This window comes from Diplotaxodon limnothrissa, linkage group LG4 (genome assembly GCF_057381915.1).
Source record: "Diplotaxodon limnothrissa isolate DT_005_m linkage group LG4, D_limnothrissa_male_GT1.1, whole genome shotgun sequence".
In the NCBI taxonomy this organism is placed as follows: Eukaryota; Metazoa; Chordata; class Actinopteri; order Cichliformes; family Cichlidae; genus Diplotaxodon; species Diplotaxodon limnothrissa.
In genome coordinates, this window is record NC_140599.1 from 10,066,519 (window position 1) to 10,085,091 (window position 18,573).

The 18,573-nt window shown below is 42.9% G+C and overlaps 1 protein-coding gene across 1 annotated transcript; it reads right to left on the minus strand.

Moving 5' to 3' along the window:
* Positions 1-605: 605 nt before the first annotated feature.
* srebf2 (sterol regulatory element binding transcription factor 2) lies at positions 606-17,572 on the minus strand. The gene is made up of 20 exons (XM_085351433.1): positions 17,258-17,572; positions 12,893-13,278; positions 11,051-11,243; positions 10,806-10,966; positions 10,462-10,614; positions 10,090-10,365; positions 9,873-9,987; positions 9,638-9,789; positions 8,917-9,118; positions 8,571-8,746; positions 8,013-8,262; positions 7,735-7,904; positions 7,477-7,648; positions 7,210-7,327; positions 6,949-7,058; positions 6,379-6,511; positions 5,601-5,772; positions 4,889-5,065; positions 3,416-3,527; positions 606-3,313 (listed from the first exon to the last, which is right to left on the minus strand). The coding sequence occupies exons 1-20, from the start codon at positions 17,346-17,348 to the stop codon at positions 3,096-3,098; spliced, it is 3,537 nt and encodes a 1,178-aa protein (XP_085207559.1). The 5' UTR covers positions 17,349-17,572; the 3' UTR covers positions 606-3,095.
* Positions 17,573-18,573: the final 1,001 nt, after the last annotated feature.

Here is an 18,573-nt window from a genome sequence, read left to right on the forward strand (position 1 = left end):
CTAAAATAAATATTTATTTCATACATAAATTTATAGCTCATGTTAATCCCTCTAATTGTATGATTTTCTCGTGTCTACTTATTTTAAATATACAATCCATGTACTGCAGTCAAGTCACTCCATTAAAATTAAAGGAGCGTCCTACATGTGAGCCCCTATGAATGCATCAGCTGTCATTATGCACAATCACTTTTACTGAAAAAAAGAAAAAGAAATCAAGGAAACCTTTTACCTTCATATTGTGAATATTATCAAAGCACATAACACTGTGTCCAAATCTGGTGCATTTTAAGTTTACTTATTTTTTTTCCTCCAGCATTTTGAGCACTCATAACTTCGAATCATAATTGCATGGCTCCTTTCCCTCTCCTCCTACTGTAGGGGCTTACTGTGCAACCAGAAACGTCTCATCTCTGTAAAAAGTGCACAAGTGTTTCATTTGAAGGAGAAAACTCAACTTCAGCACAGTTATCAGATTTCACTGGCCTTCACATCCAGCCAACGCCCACCTTCCCCTCTTTAATTTGCTCCTTTACATATTACTCATCGACAACCACTGAGTAACATACAGCATTTAGTAGAGACCAGTCACTCTCACACTTTCATGTGTCATTTTATTAGAAAACATTCAAATGAACAGATAAATTCAGACCATAAAAACACCTCAAGGGAAAAAAGACAAAAGAAACAAAATAAAAACAAACAAACACTCCAGCTCGCAGATGTTGTTGAACATAAATTTCTTCTTTGTGTAGTTTACCAGTCAGGGAAGCCTAATCTAAACTGATAGCAACACTTTCAGTACTCCTTAGATTACAGCTTGAGTTGACCTGGAAGACAGGGTACTGGAAACCTCTAATTGTATTCTAGTGTGTTTGCCCGTATTCTAAAATCAAGACATTACAATGTGCGCCAAAGAAAAACAAACAAAAAACATAGAAAGTGATCAAATTTACCATACCAAGCTAAAAAGTTTAAATGAAAGGATCCTTTAATAAAACAGATTTCCTCGGCTCCCGACCTTACGCTGCTCATACAAAACAATAACATAACTGCAAAACTGCTCCCATCTCCAGAAGCATTTATATTAATATTACAGAACCATTAAATAAGAAAAAGGAAAAATGATATTATAAATCCCGCATCATGTATAAGACCATCATTACAAATAAAAAGCAAATTGGACTACAATTTCACAAAGCACAAAGCTCCTCCATCAATCCAACGTGATGAAATATAATTTTTTTGTTTTTTTTTACATAACATCGAGGCCTTTTTGCTTGCAATCTGTGCAACATCAGTTCTGTCAGTCTGCAGAGCATGACAACACCAAACACCCCCCCATTAAAACCTGTAGCTTTTAAAGGTGGTTTATATAGCGACGCAGCAGAGAAATTGGTTATTCTGCACAAACTTGTTTGCAATTCGATGCTTTTCTTTGCTGCAGTGAAAACATGTCACTACTCCACTTACAGCTTGTGAATTCAAACTGACCATACCTGTTCTACACGAGGGATATTTTCTTGTTTTTTCTTATTTAAAACAAACAAAACAATCTAAAAGGCTCCAGCAGTTTTTCATAGGTGACTGTTCTCAGAGCTCTCTGCATCAGAGGATCCTCTCCAGACATTTACAGCTTGTACTCACTCCCACATACTAATCAGCCTCACAATGAAATGCAGTTTAGCGTAGTAGCTCAACAGGAATTCCCCAAGTCTAAAAAAGACTGGGGTGGGGGGGTGAGATGGGCCATGGGCATTAAAGTTCATGTCCCAAACTCTTATCCTCTGGTCTTCTTTTTCAGACCAAGCTACACCACCTGCCTCCCTGCTCTTCATGATGGAAATCACAGCTCAAAGATGTCGCTGTGCTGCGTGTCAAAAAAAAGTGACACAGATTTGGGGGGTGGGGTACACCTTGAGTTCCAGTATGAAGATGATTGGTCAGTGAAGTCACACAGCTTCCTTTTTTTGCTCTCTTTCTTTGTAACTAAGAACTTGCTATTAAACCTACTTCTTCTATGTACAACTTGTATACAATCACATTATAAGTTTGAATGCAATTCATTTCTCATGTAAATGCACCAGCGTGCTTGTGTGTGTGTGTATTTAGGCATTTTCAAACTTGTAGCCCCATTGCTGCCTCCCTCTGTCATTTAAATGTTCCCCTGTTCTCTGCTTCATGTGTGACGGGGTGGAGCATGCCTGCAGCAGCAAACCAAACCCTGAAGTGTTGTTTCTGCTGCATCCTGCTGTTCAAGGAAAGCAGATCAGCTGTGTGTTACTGGAATGATGCTGCACTGGACTGAAGCACAAATCACTTAATGGTCACAGAATTCTGTTTTTTTTGCTCCACAGTACAATGCTGGCACTGTACAGTTGTGAGGTAGATAAGGAGAGACACTACTCAGCACTGTACGGTTTAAAGCAAGCAAGGCTATCCTAAAAGCACAGCCGTGCTCAGACCTCAGCTGTCTACTCTTAAATTCTGTGAAGCCCTTAAATGAAGCTTGCAAATGAAACGACACATTACTCTTACTGCAGCACTCACATTGCTGGGTGCCAGTAATGATTGTACGGTGTGGTGTCCTAGAGCAAATCAATGCACTGCTGCATTCATTCATTTAAATAGCTATTAGATAATGGTCCCTTTTCCCTCTAGGGCCTTTTAAACCTGATTTTCTTTTGTTTGAAAAGAGGCAGTCAGCCAGCGTAGTACCAGTAATGACCAGAAGGTGGGGCGACTGTGCTGCAATTAAACTTAAGCACCAAAGGCGCAAACGTTTCAGCCAGGCGTGTGGATACAGTGCTGATGGATACAGCCCTGTATCCATCAGCGCTGTATCCATCAGCGCTGTATCCATCAGCGCTGTATCCATCAGCAAAAAAACAAAAACAGCTGTGTGTGTTACGGTGTCCACGTGGCAGAAAGTCTATATTTCTGAATAGCTGACAATTATAAAATTACATGTTGGCGGAGGAGAAGCCTGGTTAATGTCCCTGTGTGTGTGTGTGTGTGTGTGTGTGTGTGTGTGTGTGTGTGTGTGTGTGTGTGAGACAGCAGAACCACAGAGAAGCCTTGTTTGTTGTGTGTGTTCAAGAAGCGGCGATGGTGGTACCCCCGCTGAGGCGCAGCAGAATCTGCTGACAGTCCTGCAGCGACCGGCGGTCTCCCACCCGCTCCAGGGTTCGCTTGGCCTCAGCCAGTAGACGAGCTCTGTGCCCGGGCGGGGTTAGCAGGGGCATGGGGAGGTGGCGGCAGGCCAGCAGAATGGCGTGAGCTCTCTCCCTCTCGCCTAAAACACACTCGCCATCTGAAAGCAGGCAGGGAGGAGGAGGGGAAAAGAAGAAGAAACTGGATAAATGTCTTTTCTCTTGGTGTGTCTCGTGTCGTACACTAGGACGGTGTTGCCTACCAGCTGTGTAGGAGCTGTGCGTCCTGCGTCGGAGGTTGTGCTCCAGCAGCTGGTGTGTCCTTGTGGGACTGGCTCCAGCCATCAGCCTCACTGTGGTCTCATGAAGGAACACCTAAATAACACAAACAGCTGTCATTATCAGGTATTTATTATCATTTCAACTTGGCTGAACACACATCTGAGCAGCCCTCAAATTCTCTCAGCAGGCACCAATGTCCGTGCACGTGTTACCAACCAGTTCCTCTGCTTTACTACAACTATTCCCCAACACTCTGTATTCATGTTTGTTTTTGGCCATGAACTCTTTGAAACAGCTCTGTATGCATAACATTTACAATTCAACTAAATTAAATATTAATTAAACTAAAAAGTGGAGGTTTAGATTTTCAAGATTGACAGCAGGCCTTTAAAAACTTCACGATTTGTCTTTCTTCAGCCTCTTCAGTACCACACCAACGCAAACTCATTTTACATCAAACACACTTTAATCTGAACGCCAATTTCTGTCATTGTAAGAAATTTAACTGCACATTAAATCAATGAGACATCTTAATAAAAGACAAAGTATTGCAATTTCAAAAGTGTGTCTCAGTTTTTCTACATGATAAAGAAATAAAGAGTCAGCATGACTTTTGGACCTAAATTGTAATAACTGAAAGTGTAAAATTACAGAACTCTATAATTGATTGTCTGTGTTGTATAATGAATGGGGGAGATTGTTATCAGCAGGGAAAGCTTGTAAAACCTGTGAAAAAGACTGTCCAAAATTGATGACCTCCTTCACATTTTCCAAAGCCAAAACGGGCCGGATTGGAGTCCTTGAAGGTTTTATTCTGGCCCTCGGGCCTTATGTTTGACACCCTTCTAACTCTTTGTCTACCTTCTTTCCTCAGATTTCCTCCACTGTGCTATCTAAGAGGCCAAATGTGAAAAACTTAACAGTCTCAAAAAACAACAAATACATTTACTAGAGGAGCCGTTAAGGCTCCTCTAGTAAATCTCAGAAGTGTGACTGATGATATGGTGAACTGAAATGAAAGTTCTGGAAATGGTAAAAGTGATGGAGATTCATAATAAAAAATTAAAATATATATATTATGTTCATAATGAACAAGATGAGTATCAGAAATGTACCGAGGTGATTTCTCACTTGAAGGATGGAGCCATTTACAGTTTCACTACTGCGAATACTTGGAAGCTGATCGCTGTTGCAAATTCTATTATATATTTTTGAAATTTAATAAGCTACATTTAAAAAAACAAAAACAAACCCCCCCCCCCCATAAAATATGCCAAAAACCATTTCCTGCGGTGCCAAACTGCCAGCCTAAGAAATTCAGAATGACGAATCTCTTTCACTTCTTCCTCTCATTGAGGCCTGAACATAGAGAGTTCTGTCTTTATGATCCTTCGCATATTTCAGCTATCAGCACTATTATTAACATATCTGAATTAATCTCCCCAAAGCCCGACCTTGTGTTGTCCCTGTCTGTAGCACTGTGTGAGTTTTCTGAGTGCGCTGAGGTCCCTCTGGAAACCAGCCAACTGAGATCCAGGAGCCGGGCCAGGTTCTCCATTACTGCTGCTTCCCCGCTGCCATAAACTGGTCCTCAAAGTCAACAGGAGGTCACAAACCAGTAGCTCAACCCCCTTGGAGAAGAAAAAAAAAAAAAAAAAAATGAAAACACAGCTGGGTTGGGTATAGATGCACATAAAAAACCAAACCCCACAATTACCGGTAAATCTTAGCCGACGTGTATGCCAGAGAGATCAAATCTGAAAAGATATTCATTGTTGCTCAGTGTTAAGTGGTGGGGTGTAGTGGATGCGTGCAGATCAGGGAGGCCTCTGTACTGCACTGCAGACACATTGCACTCGGCTTCAGGATCATGCAATGCAACTACAATGCACCACAGCCACCTCCTGCCACCCACACTGCGCGCACACACAGCCCCACAACAGCCTGACCTGACCCTAACTCTGTGTGTGTGTGTGTGTGTGTGTGTGTGTGTGTGTGTGTGTGTGTGTGAGTGTTTATGCATGATTAAGCTTTAACTACAGTTAGTGCTGCACTGTGAGACAGTAACTTGTAATATATGGAAGACTCTTTGATGTCTGCATGCACTGCATGTATGAATGTAGGGGCCATGTTTGGTACATCTTTCAGGAACTGTTGATACCCTACCTTGTTCAGCCAGTTCCCAGACTGGGCGAGCGCCACTGAGATGCTGGAGCACAGGTAGCTGCTGCCTCTGTCACAGTAAGAAAGGCAGGCTATTGCCCCTTCTCCCTTCAGAGGGGACAGGCTCATCTGTACAGCCTTGCAGAGAAGCAGCACAGCCTTGGGCAGAGGATGGCTGGAATAGAGAGGGACATTTATCAGGTTATTGTGCTTTGTTTTTTCCCCCCCTCCCACTTTGGATACAATTATTTTAGAAAAATCGGCACCTATAAGCAGTTTGTAGAACCACCAACTGTGAATCAGATTTTTAATCATCAAATCTGCACAAGATTAAAGCGGATGGGGCCGATCCAGGGCTTAAAATGCAATAACAGGAGAAGAAATTAACTCGAACATGTTTACTGGAGGTGCGAAGGTGCACAAAGAATAAATAGCAAAGTGCAAAAAACTGATTTCTCTGTTGGCTTATGACTGTTCAGTCATAACATCTTAATTGAGTCAGCTTTATTGCCATTTTTGAAGACTGCAAACACAGTGCTGAATATAGAATATACACCTGTATGTGCTGCATGTTTCTGATTTAATTAAAACACAGCCAAGCAGATAAACAGATACCGCCAAATGTCTGCAGGACAGTTTTAATTTGCCTTGATATTGGCTAAATGCTGTGTAACATGTCAGTCGGTCAATTTTCATACTCTGACCATTCCGTGACCTCTGTTGCTGGACATCCTGGAATAGACCACTCCCATTAAGGTACAATATATTTCAGTGCACTTACTCAAGAATGTGCAGAGCTCTCGGCATTCGCTCAGCTTCTGCCAAAAGTGACTTCACTGCGACATCATCGCCCTGCAGCCAGTACACTGCAGCCTTCAGGACCACAGCCCACCAGCGACTCACTGGGTCCCCCACTGGAAGAGGGGGAAAAAAAAAAAAAAAAAAAGTACATAAAAGAAGAAAAATTATGCATAAAGAAAATGTAGCTCAAACAGGTTGGTCAACCTTTTGGCGTTGTAGCTTTCCTGCTGTTATCAAAAGCTGCATGCATGACTGTAAAACACTTTTTTTTTGTAGGGCAGCAACCAGATTGTCACTGTGTTCTTATCCACTGCATTCATTTGTAGATGACTGTAAGCTGTGATAATACCACAAAACATTCATGTGGAAAGCGACTAGTGACTGACTATCAGTGTGCTGCTAGAGGAAAGTAAATCCATTCAGGCTGACAGTAATAATTCAGATTGCTATCTGCTTAGTTATCACAGAAGAAAACGTTCCCCCCCCCCACGCAAAGATCTGTTCACGATTCTTATTAAACTGTCACGGTTCTTCTTCATATCAATCATACCTGGAATAGTGCTGTGACTGGGAGGAGTCGAGAAAGGGGGAGGTGGGGAAGGAGAGTCCTCTGTGCAGCTGTTCAACAGCTGCAGGAACTCCAGGGCGCTGGAAAACTCTCTGAAAGGGTAGAAGAAAAGATAAGCTAAAAGCAAATCTAAATCTAAAATTTACACCAAGCTGTGGAAAAAAACAAAACAAAACATAATCTATAAACATTAAAGTGTCTGAGTTTCTCGGTAGTGCGTTGCTGCTGCTATTCAGGCCTTACCCAGACTCGTTCTTGCGTTTTTCTGCTTCAGAGTCGCTCTGCGGCTGGATGAGGGTGTGAACGGCTCTCTCCAAAAGCTTCCTGCAGAAAGAGCGGTGCAGCTGGGCAATGGGGTCAGCTGGGAGGAAAGATCAACAGGAAAGCAGAGAGAACAGGAATATCACTCACGATTAACTTTTGAAAGAAGTTAACTGGATTATTTTATTTTGAATTCGAAGAAGTAAATTAGAGGAAACTTAAGGAGCAGCCCCAACATTTACAACATACCTGGGTCTCTCTGAGAAGTGTACACCCCATCGCCGTTTTCTGACTTCACTGACCAATCACAGCTCAGGAAGAACTGCCTCCCAAGTGGAGTGAAGAGCCAGCGCAGGCAGTCGGGGATCGTCTTGGTTTCTGATTGGTTGGCCACACTCTCAGCACAGCCCAGCAGGTAACCCTGAGAGACAGACGAGGTTCAAAACATGATAAAGTGCGAGCGAAGCCAAACATCAACAGTGATGATTTCAAAGGTGACACACTTACAGGGAGACAGGAGAGATGGTGGCCCAGCGCAGTGCGCAAGGCTATTGCGGCAGTGACATAAATCTGGGCGAGCTGTGTGGGGGCCATCTTGCCTTGGGCGCTCACGCTGAGGTTCACAGCGCTTAGAGAGAGCGACAGAGCCCACAGGCTGCTACGCTGAGGCAGCTTTCCTGTAGAGACAAAGAGGAAGCAGATAATGTATCGTCTCATCATGTCAACACGTGTGAAAAGTACAAAACCATCTGCTGGATTCCTGTCTGTGCATCCTAAACGCTTACCCGTGAGTTGCAACTGGCTGAGCTGGTGGTACACAAGTGCCGCGTCCCTCGCGCTGGTCCTCGCCTCCTCCCCTTCGTGCTTCCCTCCGACCTGGTGGACAAGCCAGCCCAGAGGAGTTGGGCGATGCAAGCAGTAGCGAATCACGTTCCAGGAGAGTGAGCAGACGAGGTCCAGCTTGGTTGAGGGAAGAGCTCTCGTCAAAACAGAGAGGCAAGTCTCTAAACTGGCCACTGCTGCTGTGTAATCTCCCTGTAGGAGAGAGAATCACATGAGAAATGGTAAAGTAGTCAGCGTAGACTGACGGAAGAGAAAAACCGAGAAGGTTGTGGCTTAGCTCTGAAAGATGCTAAAAGTAAAACCATGTGCAGAGGAACCTGGCTCAACTGAGACATCAAAAACAGTGAGAATTAAAGCACAAATCTGCAAAGTGCTCTGTAATAGAAAGAAAAACAAATCTTAGGGTACATCCAACTCTAAGAAGTTCTATTAATCCAACAGCATCAGAATAATGGTTTGTTTAAAACATCTCAAGTCCATCTGATCTGATCTGCACTCACTCTGTTGAGATGCAGGTCTGCTTGTTTGCGGTGCCTCCAGAAGGACACAGATTTTGGTGAGTGAAGCGGTGTGACTGGCTCCCACAGGTACAGCACCCTGACACAGCCCCACACTGCTCCCACTCCACTCAGCACCCACACCATCACCCATGGCAACAGGCAACGGAGCCAAGATGCTGGAGGACGTGAAGAAATGAAACATGTCAAAAACAATGTCAAATCTATGAGAGGATGGACAAACCTGTATTTTTAAGATTCTAACAAAGGATTTTCTAGGTGGTATGAACAGGAATCAGCAATTCATCAACTTCTGGGATAAATTAAGTTAAAGATCATCAATTCTCACCAAATTCCTGCGTGTGACTTGGAAACCAGACAAGCGTTCTAGATGGGCCGTGGCCTCCGGAAAGGGCGGGGCTGCTCGATGTCTCCGATCCCAGTAAAGATGGGAGAGGGTTCAGGGAAAGGCAGAAGAAAGTCAAGACGCAGAGGAGCAGCCGAGAGCGATCCATCACACCAACCGAGGGAGAGTCCGGCTCGCTTTTTATCTAAGACACAGTAAGAGAGACGAAGAACAGGTTCACAGGGACGATAAATAATACTTTAAAGTCGATTTATAATCACAAACCCTTGCTTTGCCCAAAAAACATCTAGTGAAGCAAGCGGAAAAAGAAACCTTTTAAAACATCAACGTAAATCAAATTTTATCAAACAAGAAATCAGCTGTCTCGGAAAAATTTTCAAAAAAATGTGTTAGCTTATGGGCGTTCACCGGCTAAAAGCTTTTACTGTGAAGCAAAGCGAGTGGGAGTAATGTGCAATAAAGCTTTTGTCGACAGAAAGAACTACAACCGCCTCAGGTATGAAGAACCAAAAAAAAATCTCATTCTAATCTTCAAAGAGGCACTTTGAAGCTAAGAATAGGAAGTCTTTTAAAACTGCCACTGTCCTTCCTTTGACCTACATAAACACACTGAGCTAATCAGTTTGCTGACACTAAAACACTGCAGTCTGCTAAGCCACTGAGCCACAACCATACTGTGTGTGTGTGTGTGTCCTGTCCTCACCTGTTCATGATCCAATAAAGGGCTCCCTGGTTCTGAATCAACACAGTAAGGAGAGAACTGGTGAGGGGAACCAGAACCAGAATCTGAGGCCGGTGGTGACATCAGCACTACTTCCTCTTTGAGCTCCACATCTTCAGACAGCGTCACGGGCTCTGGGATTGAGAGAAAGTGTCAATGCATTGGACCTGCTGTGACTTCTGATCCGCTCGCAGCTTTAAGTAAAGTGAAGACTTACTGTTCTTCTGGTTGCCCATCTTAAGGGCCAGGTTCTCCTGGCGTAGTTTGTGATTAACCTGTTGCAAGTGCTTTATGTAGTCAATGGCCTTCCTAAGCACTCCTGACTTATGCATCTAGGAAGAAATACATGGAATTTAAAATGCTGAAAGCATATGATATTACCCAGACTTAGTAATTTATCTATTTATTTTAAAGGAGACAATAAAAATATTAACCTTCGCATCACTGCCCATGACCAGATCTCTGAGCTCGATGATCTTGTCGTTGATCGAGGATCTATACCTCTTCTCAATGATGTTGTGAGTTGTCCTCCTCTCGCCCTCCTTCACTACCCCTCCTGGCCCGACTCCTCCCGCTGTCACCTGGCACTGATCCATGCTTGGCCTAGCTGTGCTTTGACAAGAGCCTGGTTGTATCTGTTTGATTGGCAGCTTATCTCCTCCTCCCATCATAACAGGGACAGTGGTCAGGATGTTGCTGCTCATAAGTGTCTGGCGAACGAAAACATACACAAAAACAGTTTTTAGTCTTAATCATAACCTTTGTTTGCATGTAAATAGCAGTGTTGAATCATGCACAGTGCATACCGGGACTTGCAGAGCTGTGTTTTGGATGGGTGTGGTCAGGGTGGTGATGCCTGCAGGACTCTGCATGGTAGACAGCACCTGTGTCCCATCTGGTTTGAGAGTTGTGAGAACCAGTGAGTCCGTCTTAAGAATCTGAGGCTGCTGGACCAAAACCTGAGTGAAGACAACCATAAATTGAACGTTTTCATGTTTGCTTGATTATCACTGTGAAACTAAATATTATGTTAGGGGTTATGTTTGCAGTAACTTGGGGTAAAATTATTTAGGTAAGCTTTGGTGAAATATTCTGATAGCAGAAACTTTGTTTACTCATCCAATCCTGCTAACAACTGAGGATTACTTACAGGTACTTGTTGCACCTGCTGTTGCACAGTGTGGACTGCAGTGGGCGCTGTGGAGATGGTCTGGATGGTTTGACCTGTTGGGGTCAGAACACGCTGGTGCTGAATGGCCACTGGCTGAAGCTGAGGTGACGTCATGATGCTTTGCATTTGTGGCTGGAGGACTGGAGTGACGAGAGAGAAAACAAAAAAGATATTTAGGAAAAATGAAAAGCCAAATTAAATTGCATTCCCTGCTCTGTACTCACCTTGGAAGCCAGGAGCAGGGCTCTGCTGGCAAATGACAGGGTTCTGAATGAAGCGGGACTGTCCGCCATTGGAGGCAATCATCACCGTCTGGGCTGCTTGTGTCTGTATGGGCATGGGTGTTTGGCTGTGGGTCTGAACCAGGGTGTGAACTGGAAAGCTTTGAGTCTGCATGGGGATGCCCTGGGTGTGCATCTACATTCAAAAACAGAAAAACAGATTTTTGTTGTCTTTGTTTATCTGTTACAGTTTTTAAGCAGTCTGAAAATGTTTTACGTCAGCAGAAGCACCACTACAGCACTAGCCCATCACTGTAACAGTCAGACTACAGCTTTCTCCACTAGGGCTGGGCCATATTATACCGTTCACGGTAATACCGGTATAATGTTAGGCAACGATAGGAAAATGAAATATCGCGATAGAATGGGAGTAAACGCGCATGCGCAGTGCCTTTGTTTTCATACGCACATGGCCGATTGTTGAGTGAAACAGATGAACCAGAATTGGTTTGTAAAAATGGTGCAACTTCAGTGATGTGGAACTGGTTTGGTGTTTGTCCGTCAGATACACAACAAAGCACATTTTTTTGCAGAACATGCAAGCGGCCGTTGTTATTGTCATATTTGTCGGACTAAGATGCTCTTAAATCTGGGAGTAATCTGGGTCCTAAACTCCGTATGCTTCAGGTCAAACAACACTGCAGCATCACTTAGAGTTAAAAACTGTCTAAATTCTTTCATCTTTAATAAAACGATCAGCATTGCTGCTTTACCAGGTGTAACTATAAAGTTTAACTTCCAGGCATCCATGAAAACAAAAGTTATTACATTTAACGGAGTTAGAAGTTAGCAGGAAGCTAGCGGAAGTTAGCTCGCTAGTTTCGCTAGTTACCTAAGCATGATATTGCATGTTCTGACGGAGAGATTTCTGAAAAAAATCAAACGTACAGCTCTGCTTTCACTTCCAACATAAATGAAGACAGGAAACTAAACAGCAGTGACGTTTGTAGGGTTACTGAAGTTGGGCTAGCTGGTATATAATGATGTGCTACGTGATCGCTAGCGACACAGCTATGTTAGCATAACATAAACAGTGAAGCTGGAGGACGAACACTAACACTTTTCCACTTATAAAAGTTAACGTGAAGGTTCTTCATGGTTAGAAACAAATGCAATCGCATGGCAGGATGCTGTAAACGGACCAAACTTCAGTCAGGAGAACAACTGAGATAATCCATCCACAATACGAGGTTAGTCATTAATATACTGCAACAACATGGGAATAGAGCAGCTGCCAGAGAATTCAACATTAATGAATCAATGGTACAGAAGTGGAGGAAGCAAGAAGAATGAGTTTAATAAAGTTTGATTTATCTGACTGCTTTGTTTCGCTTAATGTGCCTTATAATCCCGTGCACCTTATGGTCCGAAAAATACATACTGCACACTGCAGTTTAATGTTGCAAAGCACCTCTTTTTAACTTCAGTGGATATTATACATGGTTATGCTCAGGATATGTCAGCCCATTTCTACTGGAAATGCCTTTTGGTTAAACTTTCAGCAAGGAATTTGCATTTGCACTGTTACATTTTTATAAAGCTTTAATGTACATAAAAACCAGCTTCTTGTTTAAGTGAAAATAAATGGAAGGTTGTCTTTTTGCGCTAGTAATGTTGTGGAGTTGTATTTTGTCTCGCATCAATTATATCGTCGGTTATATCGTTATCGCAAATTTTCAAATATATATCGTGATAAATATTTTTGGCCATATCGCCCTGCTCTATTCTCCACTCCTAATAGGACTGTATGAGTAGCGTGTGAGAAAGCGTCAGGTAAATCTGTACCTGGATGGTTGTCTGGGCTGCCTGTTGGGGTTGAGGCTGGATGGGTTGGACCATCTGAGGCCTTGGCTGAAGGAGTGGAGGGCTGCGGGTCACCTGTTGCTGCACTGAAGCGTTGGTTGGGGGGGAGGGGGTTTGTGCGGGAGTGAGGGGAGGGGTGAGGAGTACTGAATGTGGGGACAGTGTCTGGGAGGAGGTGAAGCAAGCGTTGGAGCTCTGGTAGGCAGCATTGGTTGAGGGCTGCGGTGTCTGGGGAGTCTGAGCAATTTGAGGTTGAGGCCGAGGGGTGGAGGTGACTCCACCACCCTGTAGAGAGCCTGCTGAGTTCATCTGATCCTCGAACAAGTCTGGGAAGTCTCCCACCTGATTGCTGACAAACTGCAGCATCTCTGAAAATAGGGAGAAAGTAAACAGACAAGAAGTCAAAAACATCATCTGAGGTGTATCTGAACATCTCCGCAAGTCTCCTCTGTAAGTGAGGCCTCGTGCAGAATATTGAGGTTGCTCCAGTGTAGATCAGCCAAAGATATGAACACTATTTATTGCAAAGATATGAATAGAATCTTCAAGACCTGACCTTGAATTGACAGATATCCACACAAGCACAGCTACTGTTCTGGTCATAAATCAGTATAAAGAAACCTTCAAACAGAAGGCCTTGAAGAGGTTTGATGTAATCTCAATTGATGCCACAAAAGAGATAGGCATATAGAGTAAAGAACATTTAGATGAAGAATCGAGCAGCTCTGAAAGGTGTGATAGACAGATACATGCCCCCCACTCACTCACTCACCCACCCACCGACATTGTGTATGCTGGTGCTCGTGGTTTGGCAACATGACAATATGCACTCAGTTGCCAGTTCATTAGACCCATCGTACTGAATCTAAAACAAACTGCCTCTTCGTGAGGAGAGGTTTTATTAGGAAACAATGATCAACTTAATGTCTTGATTATTTTTGGGAATTATTTTTGTATATGAGGTTTAAGTATAGGGTAAAATATTAAGCATTTTTGGAAATTTAGTTTGAAAAACATCTCTGATAGAAATAGTGTTGAGACAAAATATCAATACACTTACATAATCATATCACAGCCTCTTTCAATATGTTCCCAGCACATTCTTGCCAAATGCAGTATTGTGCCAAAGTCTTGAACCACCACTCATTTCTTTATATTTTGCTATAAAAATGGGTAATATGTGCAGCTATTTATCAAAACTAAACAGTATTTAGGGCAAAGTGAGCTTTTGTACACTTGTAACAAGCCTGAGAGTCAAAATTTGGTATGACTGGCAGCCTGATCTCTCTTAGGCACCTATCATGTCATTTCTTTAGGTAGTCTTCAGAAATACTTCTCCAGACTTCTTGAAGGACATTCAAAGCTCTTGTTTGGATGTTGGCTGTCCTCTGTCAGGATGATCCCATGCCGCTTCAATAATGTTGGGTTCTGGGATCTGGGGAAGCCAATCCATCACTGACTGCGCTCCAATGTGTGTTTTTCTATCCAGGCATGCTTTTACTGGGTTGGCAGTGTGTTTGGGACCACTGTCTGGATGCTGGAAAATGAAATAGCTGCCAGTAAGATACTTCCAGATGTTACTGTATGGTGGAACAAATCTGATGGTACTATTGACTCTTTTGGAACAACTGTGTTGGTCCAAATGATTGTTTTGCTAAGTATTATTTACTTTAGTAATTTGAAGGTTAACGTTTCTAAAAGGAATCCCCTTTCAAAAAAGACAACGACAACTGAAAACACTTTTGACATATAGTATCCCATGTGGTTGAAGCTTGTCTGCCTATGTGATTGATTGTGCCTATGCCCTTAGCTCCCAGGGTCAGCGCAGCGTCAATAAGCTGAGCCTGTAACCTTGAACTTTGTCTTAATGTGAGGCGGAGAAATCAGACAATACAAAAGACAAAGAACTTTTTGTCAAGTGTAAGTGTTAAATCACTAAGCGCACAACCCTTAGACACCACATATCAATACACCCGAGAAGCCCTGCAAGCCACATGTTAAATTTAACTACAGTCACTACTTTGCAGCCTCAAAATGAGTGATTGTTTCCTGCATTGAGTGATTTTTTTAGGCATCAGGAAAATACAAGGCCACTGTATAATACAGTACTATAACACCTTTTTAAAGACATACATAGTTATCAATCACGCTGCAGTGAAACATGTTCTGCATCTATTACGCCTGCAATAAAATTAATACTTCCTTTTTTGGTGATTTGATTTCTACATTTTTTTTTAGCACAATATCGCTGCAGGACATTTTGTGTTTCTACTTTAATGGTGTAATGTTTGAAACAAACGCAACACAAAAAGCACTGGGGTACAAGAATAGATGCTTGAAGCTGGAAAGCGAAGAAGGAAAACTCACAAACTTTTTAAAACACCAAAAGGTTCTCAGATATGTTTGGAAAAGAAGCCAACATCCTGTCAGCTTTGTCTTTGATCACTCGCTGCATTTTAGCACAGCGTACAAAAACAATAAAAGGTGTTCGTTCCCATCAGTGTGAAGGGTTGCCGACTCCAGACATGAATTGAAATCCAACAAGTCTTTAAAATGAACTCATGTGTGTTTAGATCTCATCTTGGATAATATATCATATCTGCATTTCTACTGCTGCAAAATCTCAAGCTGTAAAAAAGAGATCAACAGTCCAACACTAGCAGCAGAGAGGTCAAGGCCAGTAATTCATGCACTGATAGCCATGACTGAAGTCTGCATGTGACCTGTGTTGACATGACATTGAGAGGTAAAGAAACAGTAATGACCACTTTCGAAACCAATAAAAGGGAAACACTGTGATGCTTTCTTTGAAAAGTGAGCCCAGAGGAGTGCAGGACGGGATTTCAAATAACATCACAGGAACACTAAATGGGCTTCCTCTCAGAACCGTTTCTACCAACCATCCAGTCGAATTTACACTTACAGTAAGGCACTCGCACACTTCAACACCTCGAGGGGAGGGGGTTACAGTGGCTGACAGAACAAAGCACCTCTGAGCCCATGGAGCTCCAGACCGAGACTCCGACACAAAGGGTAAATCCATTAAATGGGGGTGTAGGGCGAGGGTGAGGGTGCAGTGGGGGACAATTTTGTGGGCTGCTGAGAGCAAAGAAAATAAGTTACATAAGCAGAGCAGCAGTTGTTAAGTGAATAATTGGAAAAGCAAGAATGTTCAACATTAATACAGAGTCAAATGCACAAAAGAAAAGCTTGTGACTAATCTGAATTTGCAGCAGTTAAATGCTTTTCCTCATGGGAAACCTGCATTTTCCCCCCCACACAGCTGCAGGCAAAATGCACTGAGTGAAGCAAAAGTCAAGTTAGGATCAGTCAAACCTCAACAGTCATTTGACTTTCACACAATCTGCACATTCTTCTTTTGACACAGTGATTAAGTGAGATTAAATAGCTGTGACTGGGCTGTTCACGAGAGAGAATTAACACCAGATGCCACAGGCAGGTAGGTTTTCAAACCCATGCATAGTAATCTTTATTAGGCTTTGCATGATCTCAGTTAGAGCACTTTGGTTGTATGCTGATGAGTAATTTAAACTTAACACAACCAATTCATCCCATACTGTGCGTCACACACACACACACACACACACACACACACACACATTCACCAGTGTATCAATCCGGTCTGGTGGGTTAGCATTCAGTAAAATTCCACCCTAATAAAAAGCTGGTGACTCTGCGTTGGCCAGCCTCACACCAAAAGCCCCCATCCTTTCACTGTGTGCCAAAGGGTGAAACATGTTTTGATAACAGGGAAGTTGGAACAAGGATGCTGTTTGTTCACAGGGTACAGGCCCACAGAGTGCAAAAGGCTATCTGTTTTATTTATTTACTTATTTTTGACAGAGATGTTGTCCCACAGATGATGCTCAATTAGGTCTGCAGAAGCAAAAAGATGCTCAAGTAGGAGTTAAAGCTTTCTTCAAAAACAAGAAGGTCAGAAAGTAACTGACACTTCTTATGGAGGAGTCAAGACAACAACAGTATCACTTCTTCATCTTTTAGTTTATGCTCATTGTTTGTTTGTTTTGGGTTTTTTGTTTGTTGTTGTTTTTGGGGGGTGGGGGTATTAGAGAAACAAATAAAGAAAATAGACAACGATAATGCCAAAATAACAGAGCATTCGAGGACTACTAAATATAAGTGGTCTCTATTTTCCTGAGTGGTATCTTGAATACTTAAACATTGTCGCAAGAATTAAGAGCCAGAGCTGCTCATCTCCTTCCGCTCGGCAGGAAGAACAGCTGTCGGGCTAAACGGAAACAGGCCAACACTCGTGAAACACAGCTTAACCTTCCTATTTTTTTTAACGGTGACACGGACACTCACCGTCAATGTCTCCCAAGGTGAATTCGTCCCCTAATTCCGCTAAAGTCGGGTCCATATTCTCCATGGTGGAGATATATTCCCCGCTGTCCATCCTATCTGTCAGCAGCTCTCCTCTCCGGTTGTCAACGGAGGGACAAAACAAACAAGGTCCACGAGCTCCTCCGTGGGCGTTCGGCAACGCCTACCACACAGCTAACTGACCGCGGAATATGTCCTCTCAACCCCAAAACAACAGAAGCCCCAAGAGAGGAGCACTTCTACACCGATAAACTCATTGGCATCAATTTATGTTTGAGGCGACGCCATCTTGTTTCACGCTCATTACGTCATTCACAAACAGACTCCGTGGCCCATAGCGGGATCTGATTGGCTGAGACCAATTCGTTCTTGTCATGAGACCAGTCATCATGGTCCAATGACAGGCCCGTATTCGCCGTGGTCTGATAGTACGTCAACTATCAGAAGCTTGGGTGTCATTTGAATAAACCGCTCCCCCTACCTTCACGAAAAGCACTCGACCTCGGTGGACAAATGCAGCTCCTTGGAAAAGATGACGGCGATAAACCCACACAGTCATTCTGCAGTCATTCGCCAAACACACAGTTTCACTCGTTTCTTCTATTTTGCCACAGCTAACGTGATAAGCATGTTTTCCAGCGTACAGATTAATACTATCGTATTTATTATTTACATTTTAAAGCTTTAAAGATTACAAGTTGTGTTATAGGAAAAAAAGGGTTAATGGCATATACTCCAAATTTTACTTTTTAAGCATAAAAATTGTATGATATTGTGTTAATAAAAATGAAAGAACTACAGTTGAGCTACTCATCGACTCTATTAGGTAGGTAATCAATCACATTTAGGCATGTAGATAAGGTCGAAATGACCTGCCAAAGTTCAAACTGAGCATCAGAAACACGGAGAAATATGGGAGTTTAAGTTGCTTTAAGTTTATTGGCATAGGTGTTGGTGGCAGATGGGCTGCGCTGTGTGTTTTAGCAACTGCTGATCTACAGGGATTCTGTCCCCTTAGTACCAACTTACCATCGCACCACCTGAGTATTGTTGCTGATCATGCCCATCCAGTTATAACTACAGTGTACCTTTCTTCTGATGGTTCACAGGAACCATCAGCAGGATAACACAACCATAAAGCTGACATCATCTCAAACTGGTTTCTTGAACATGAGTTCATTGTACTCAAATGGCCACCACCGTCACAAGACGTCAGTCCAACAGAGCATCTTTGGGACATTGTTGTTGAATCCATGCCAGGAAAAATTAAGTCAGCTCTGAAGGCAAAAGGACGTCCA

Coding starts and splice junctions, on each gene's coding strand:
- srebf2 (XM_085351433.1), bottom strand. CDS start 17,348: ATGGACAGCGGGGAATATATCTCCACCATGGAGAATATGGACCCGACT. Junction 10,967..11,050: donor CCCTGCTCCTGGCTTCCAAG/GTGAGTACAGAG, acceptor TCGTCACTCCAG/TCCTCCAGCCACAAATGCAA. Junction 9,988..10,089: donor TCATGGGCAGTGATGCGAAG/GTTAATATTTTT, acceptor ATTTCTTCCTAG/ATGCATAAGTCAGGAGTGCT.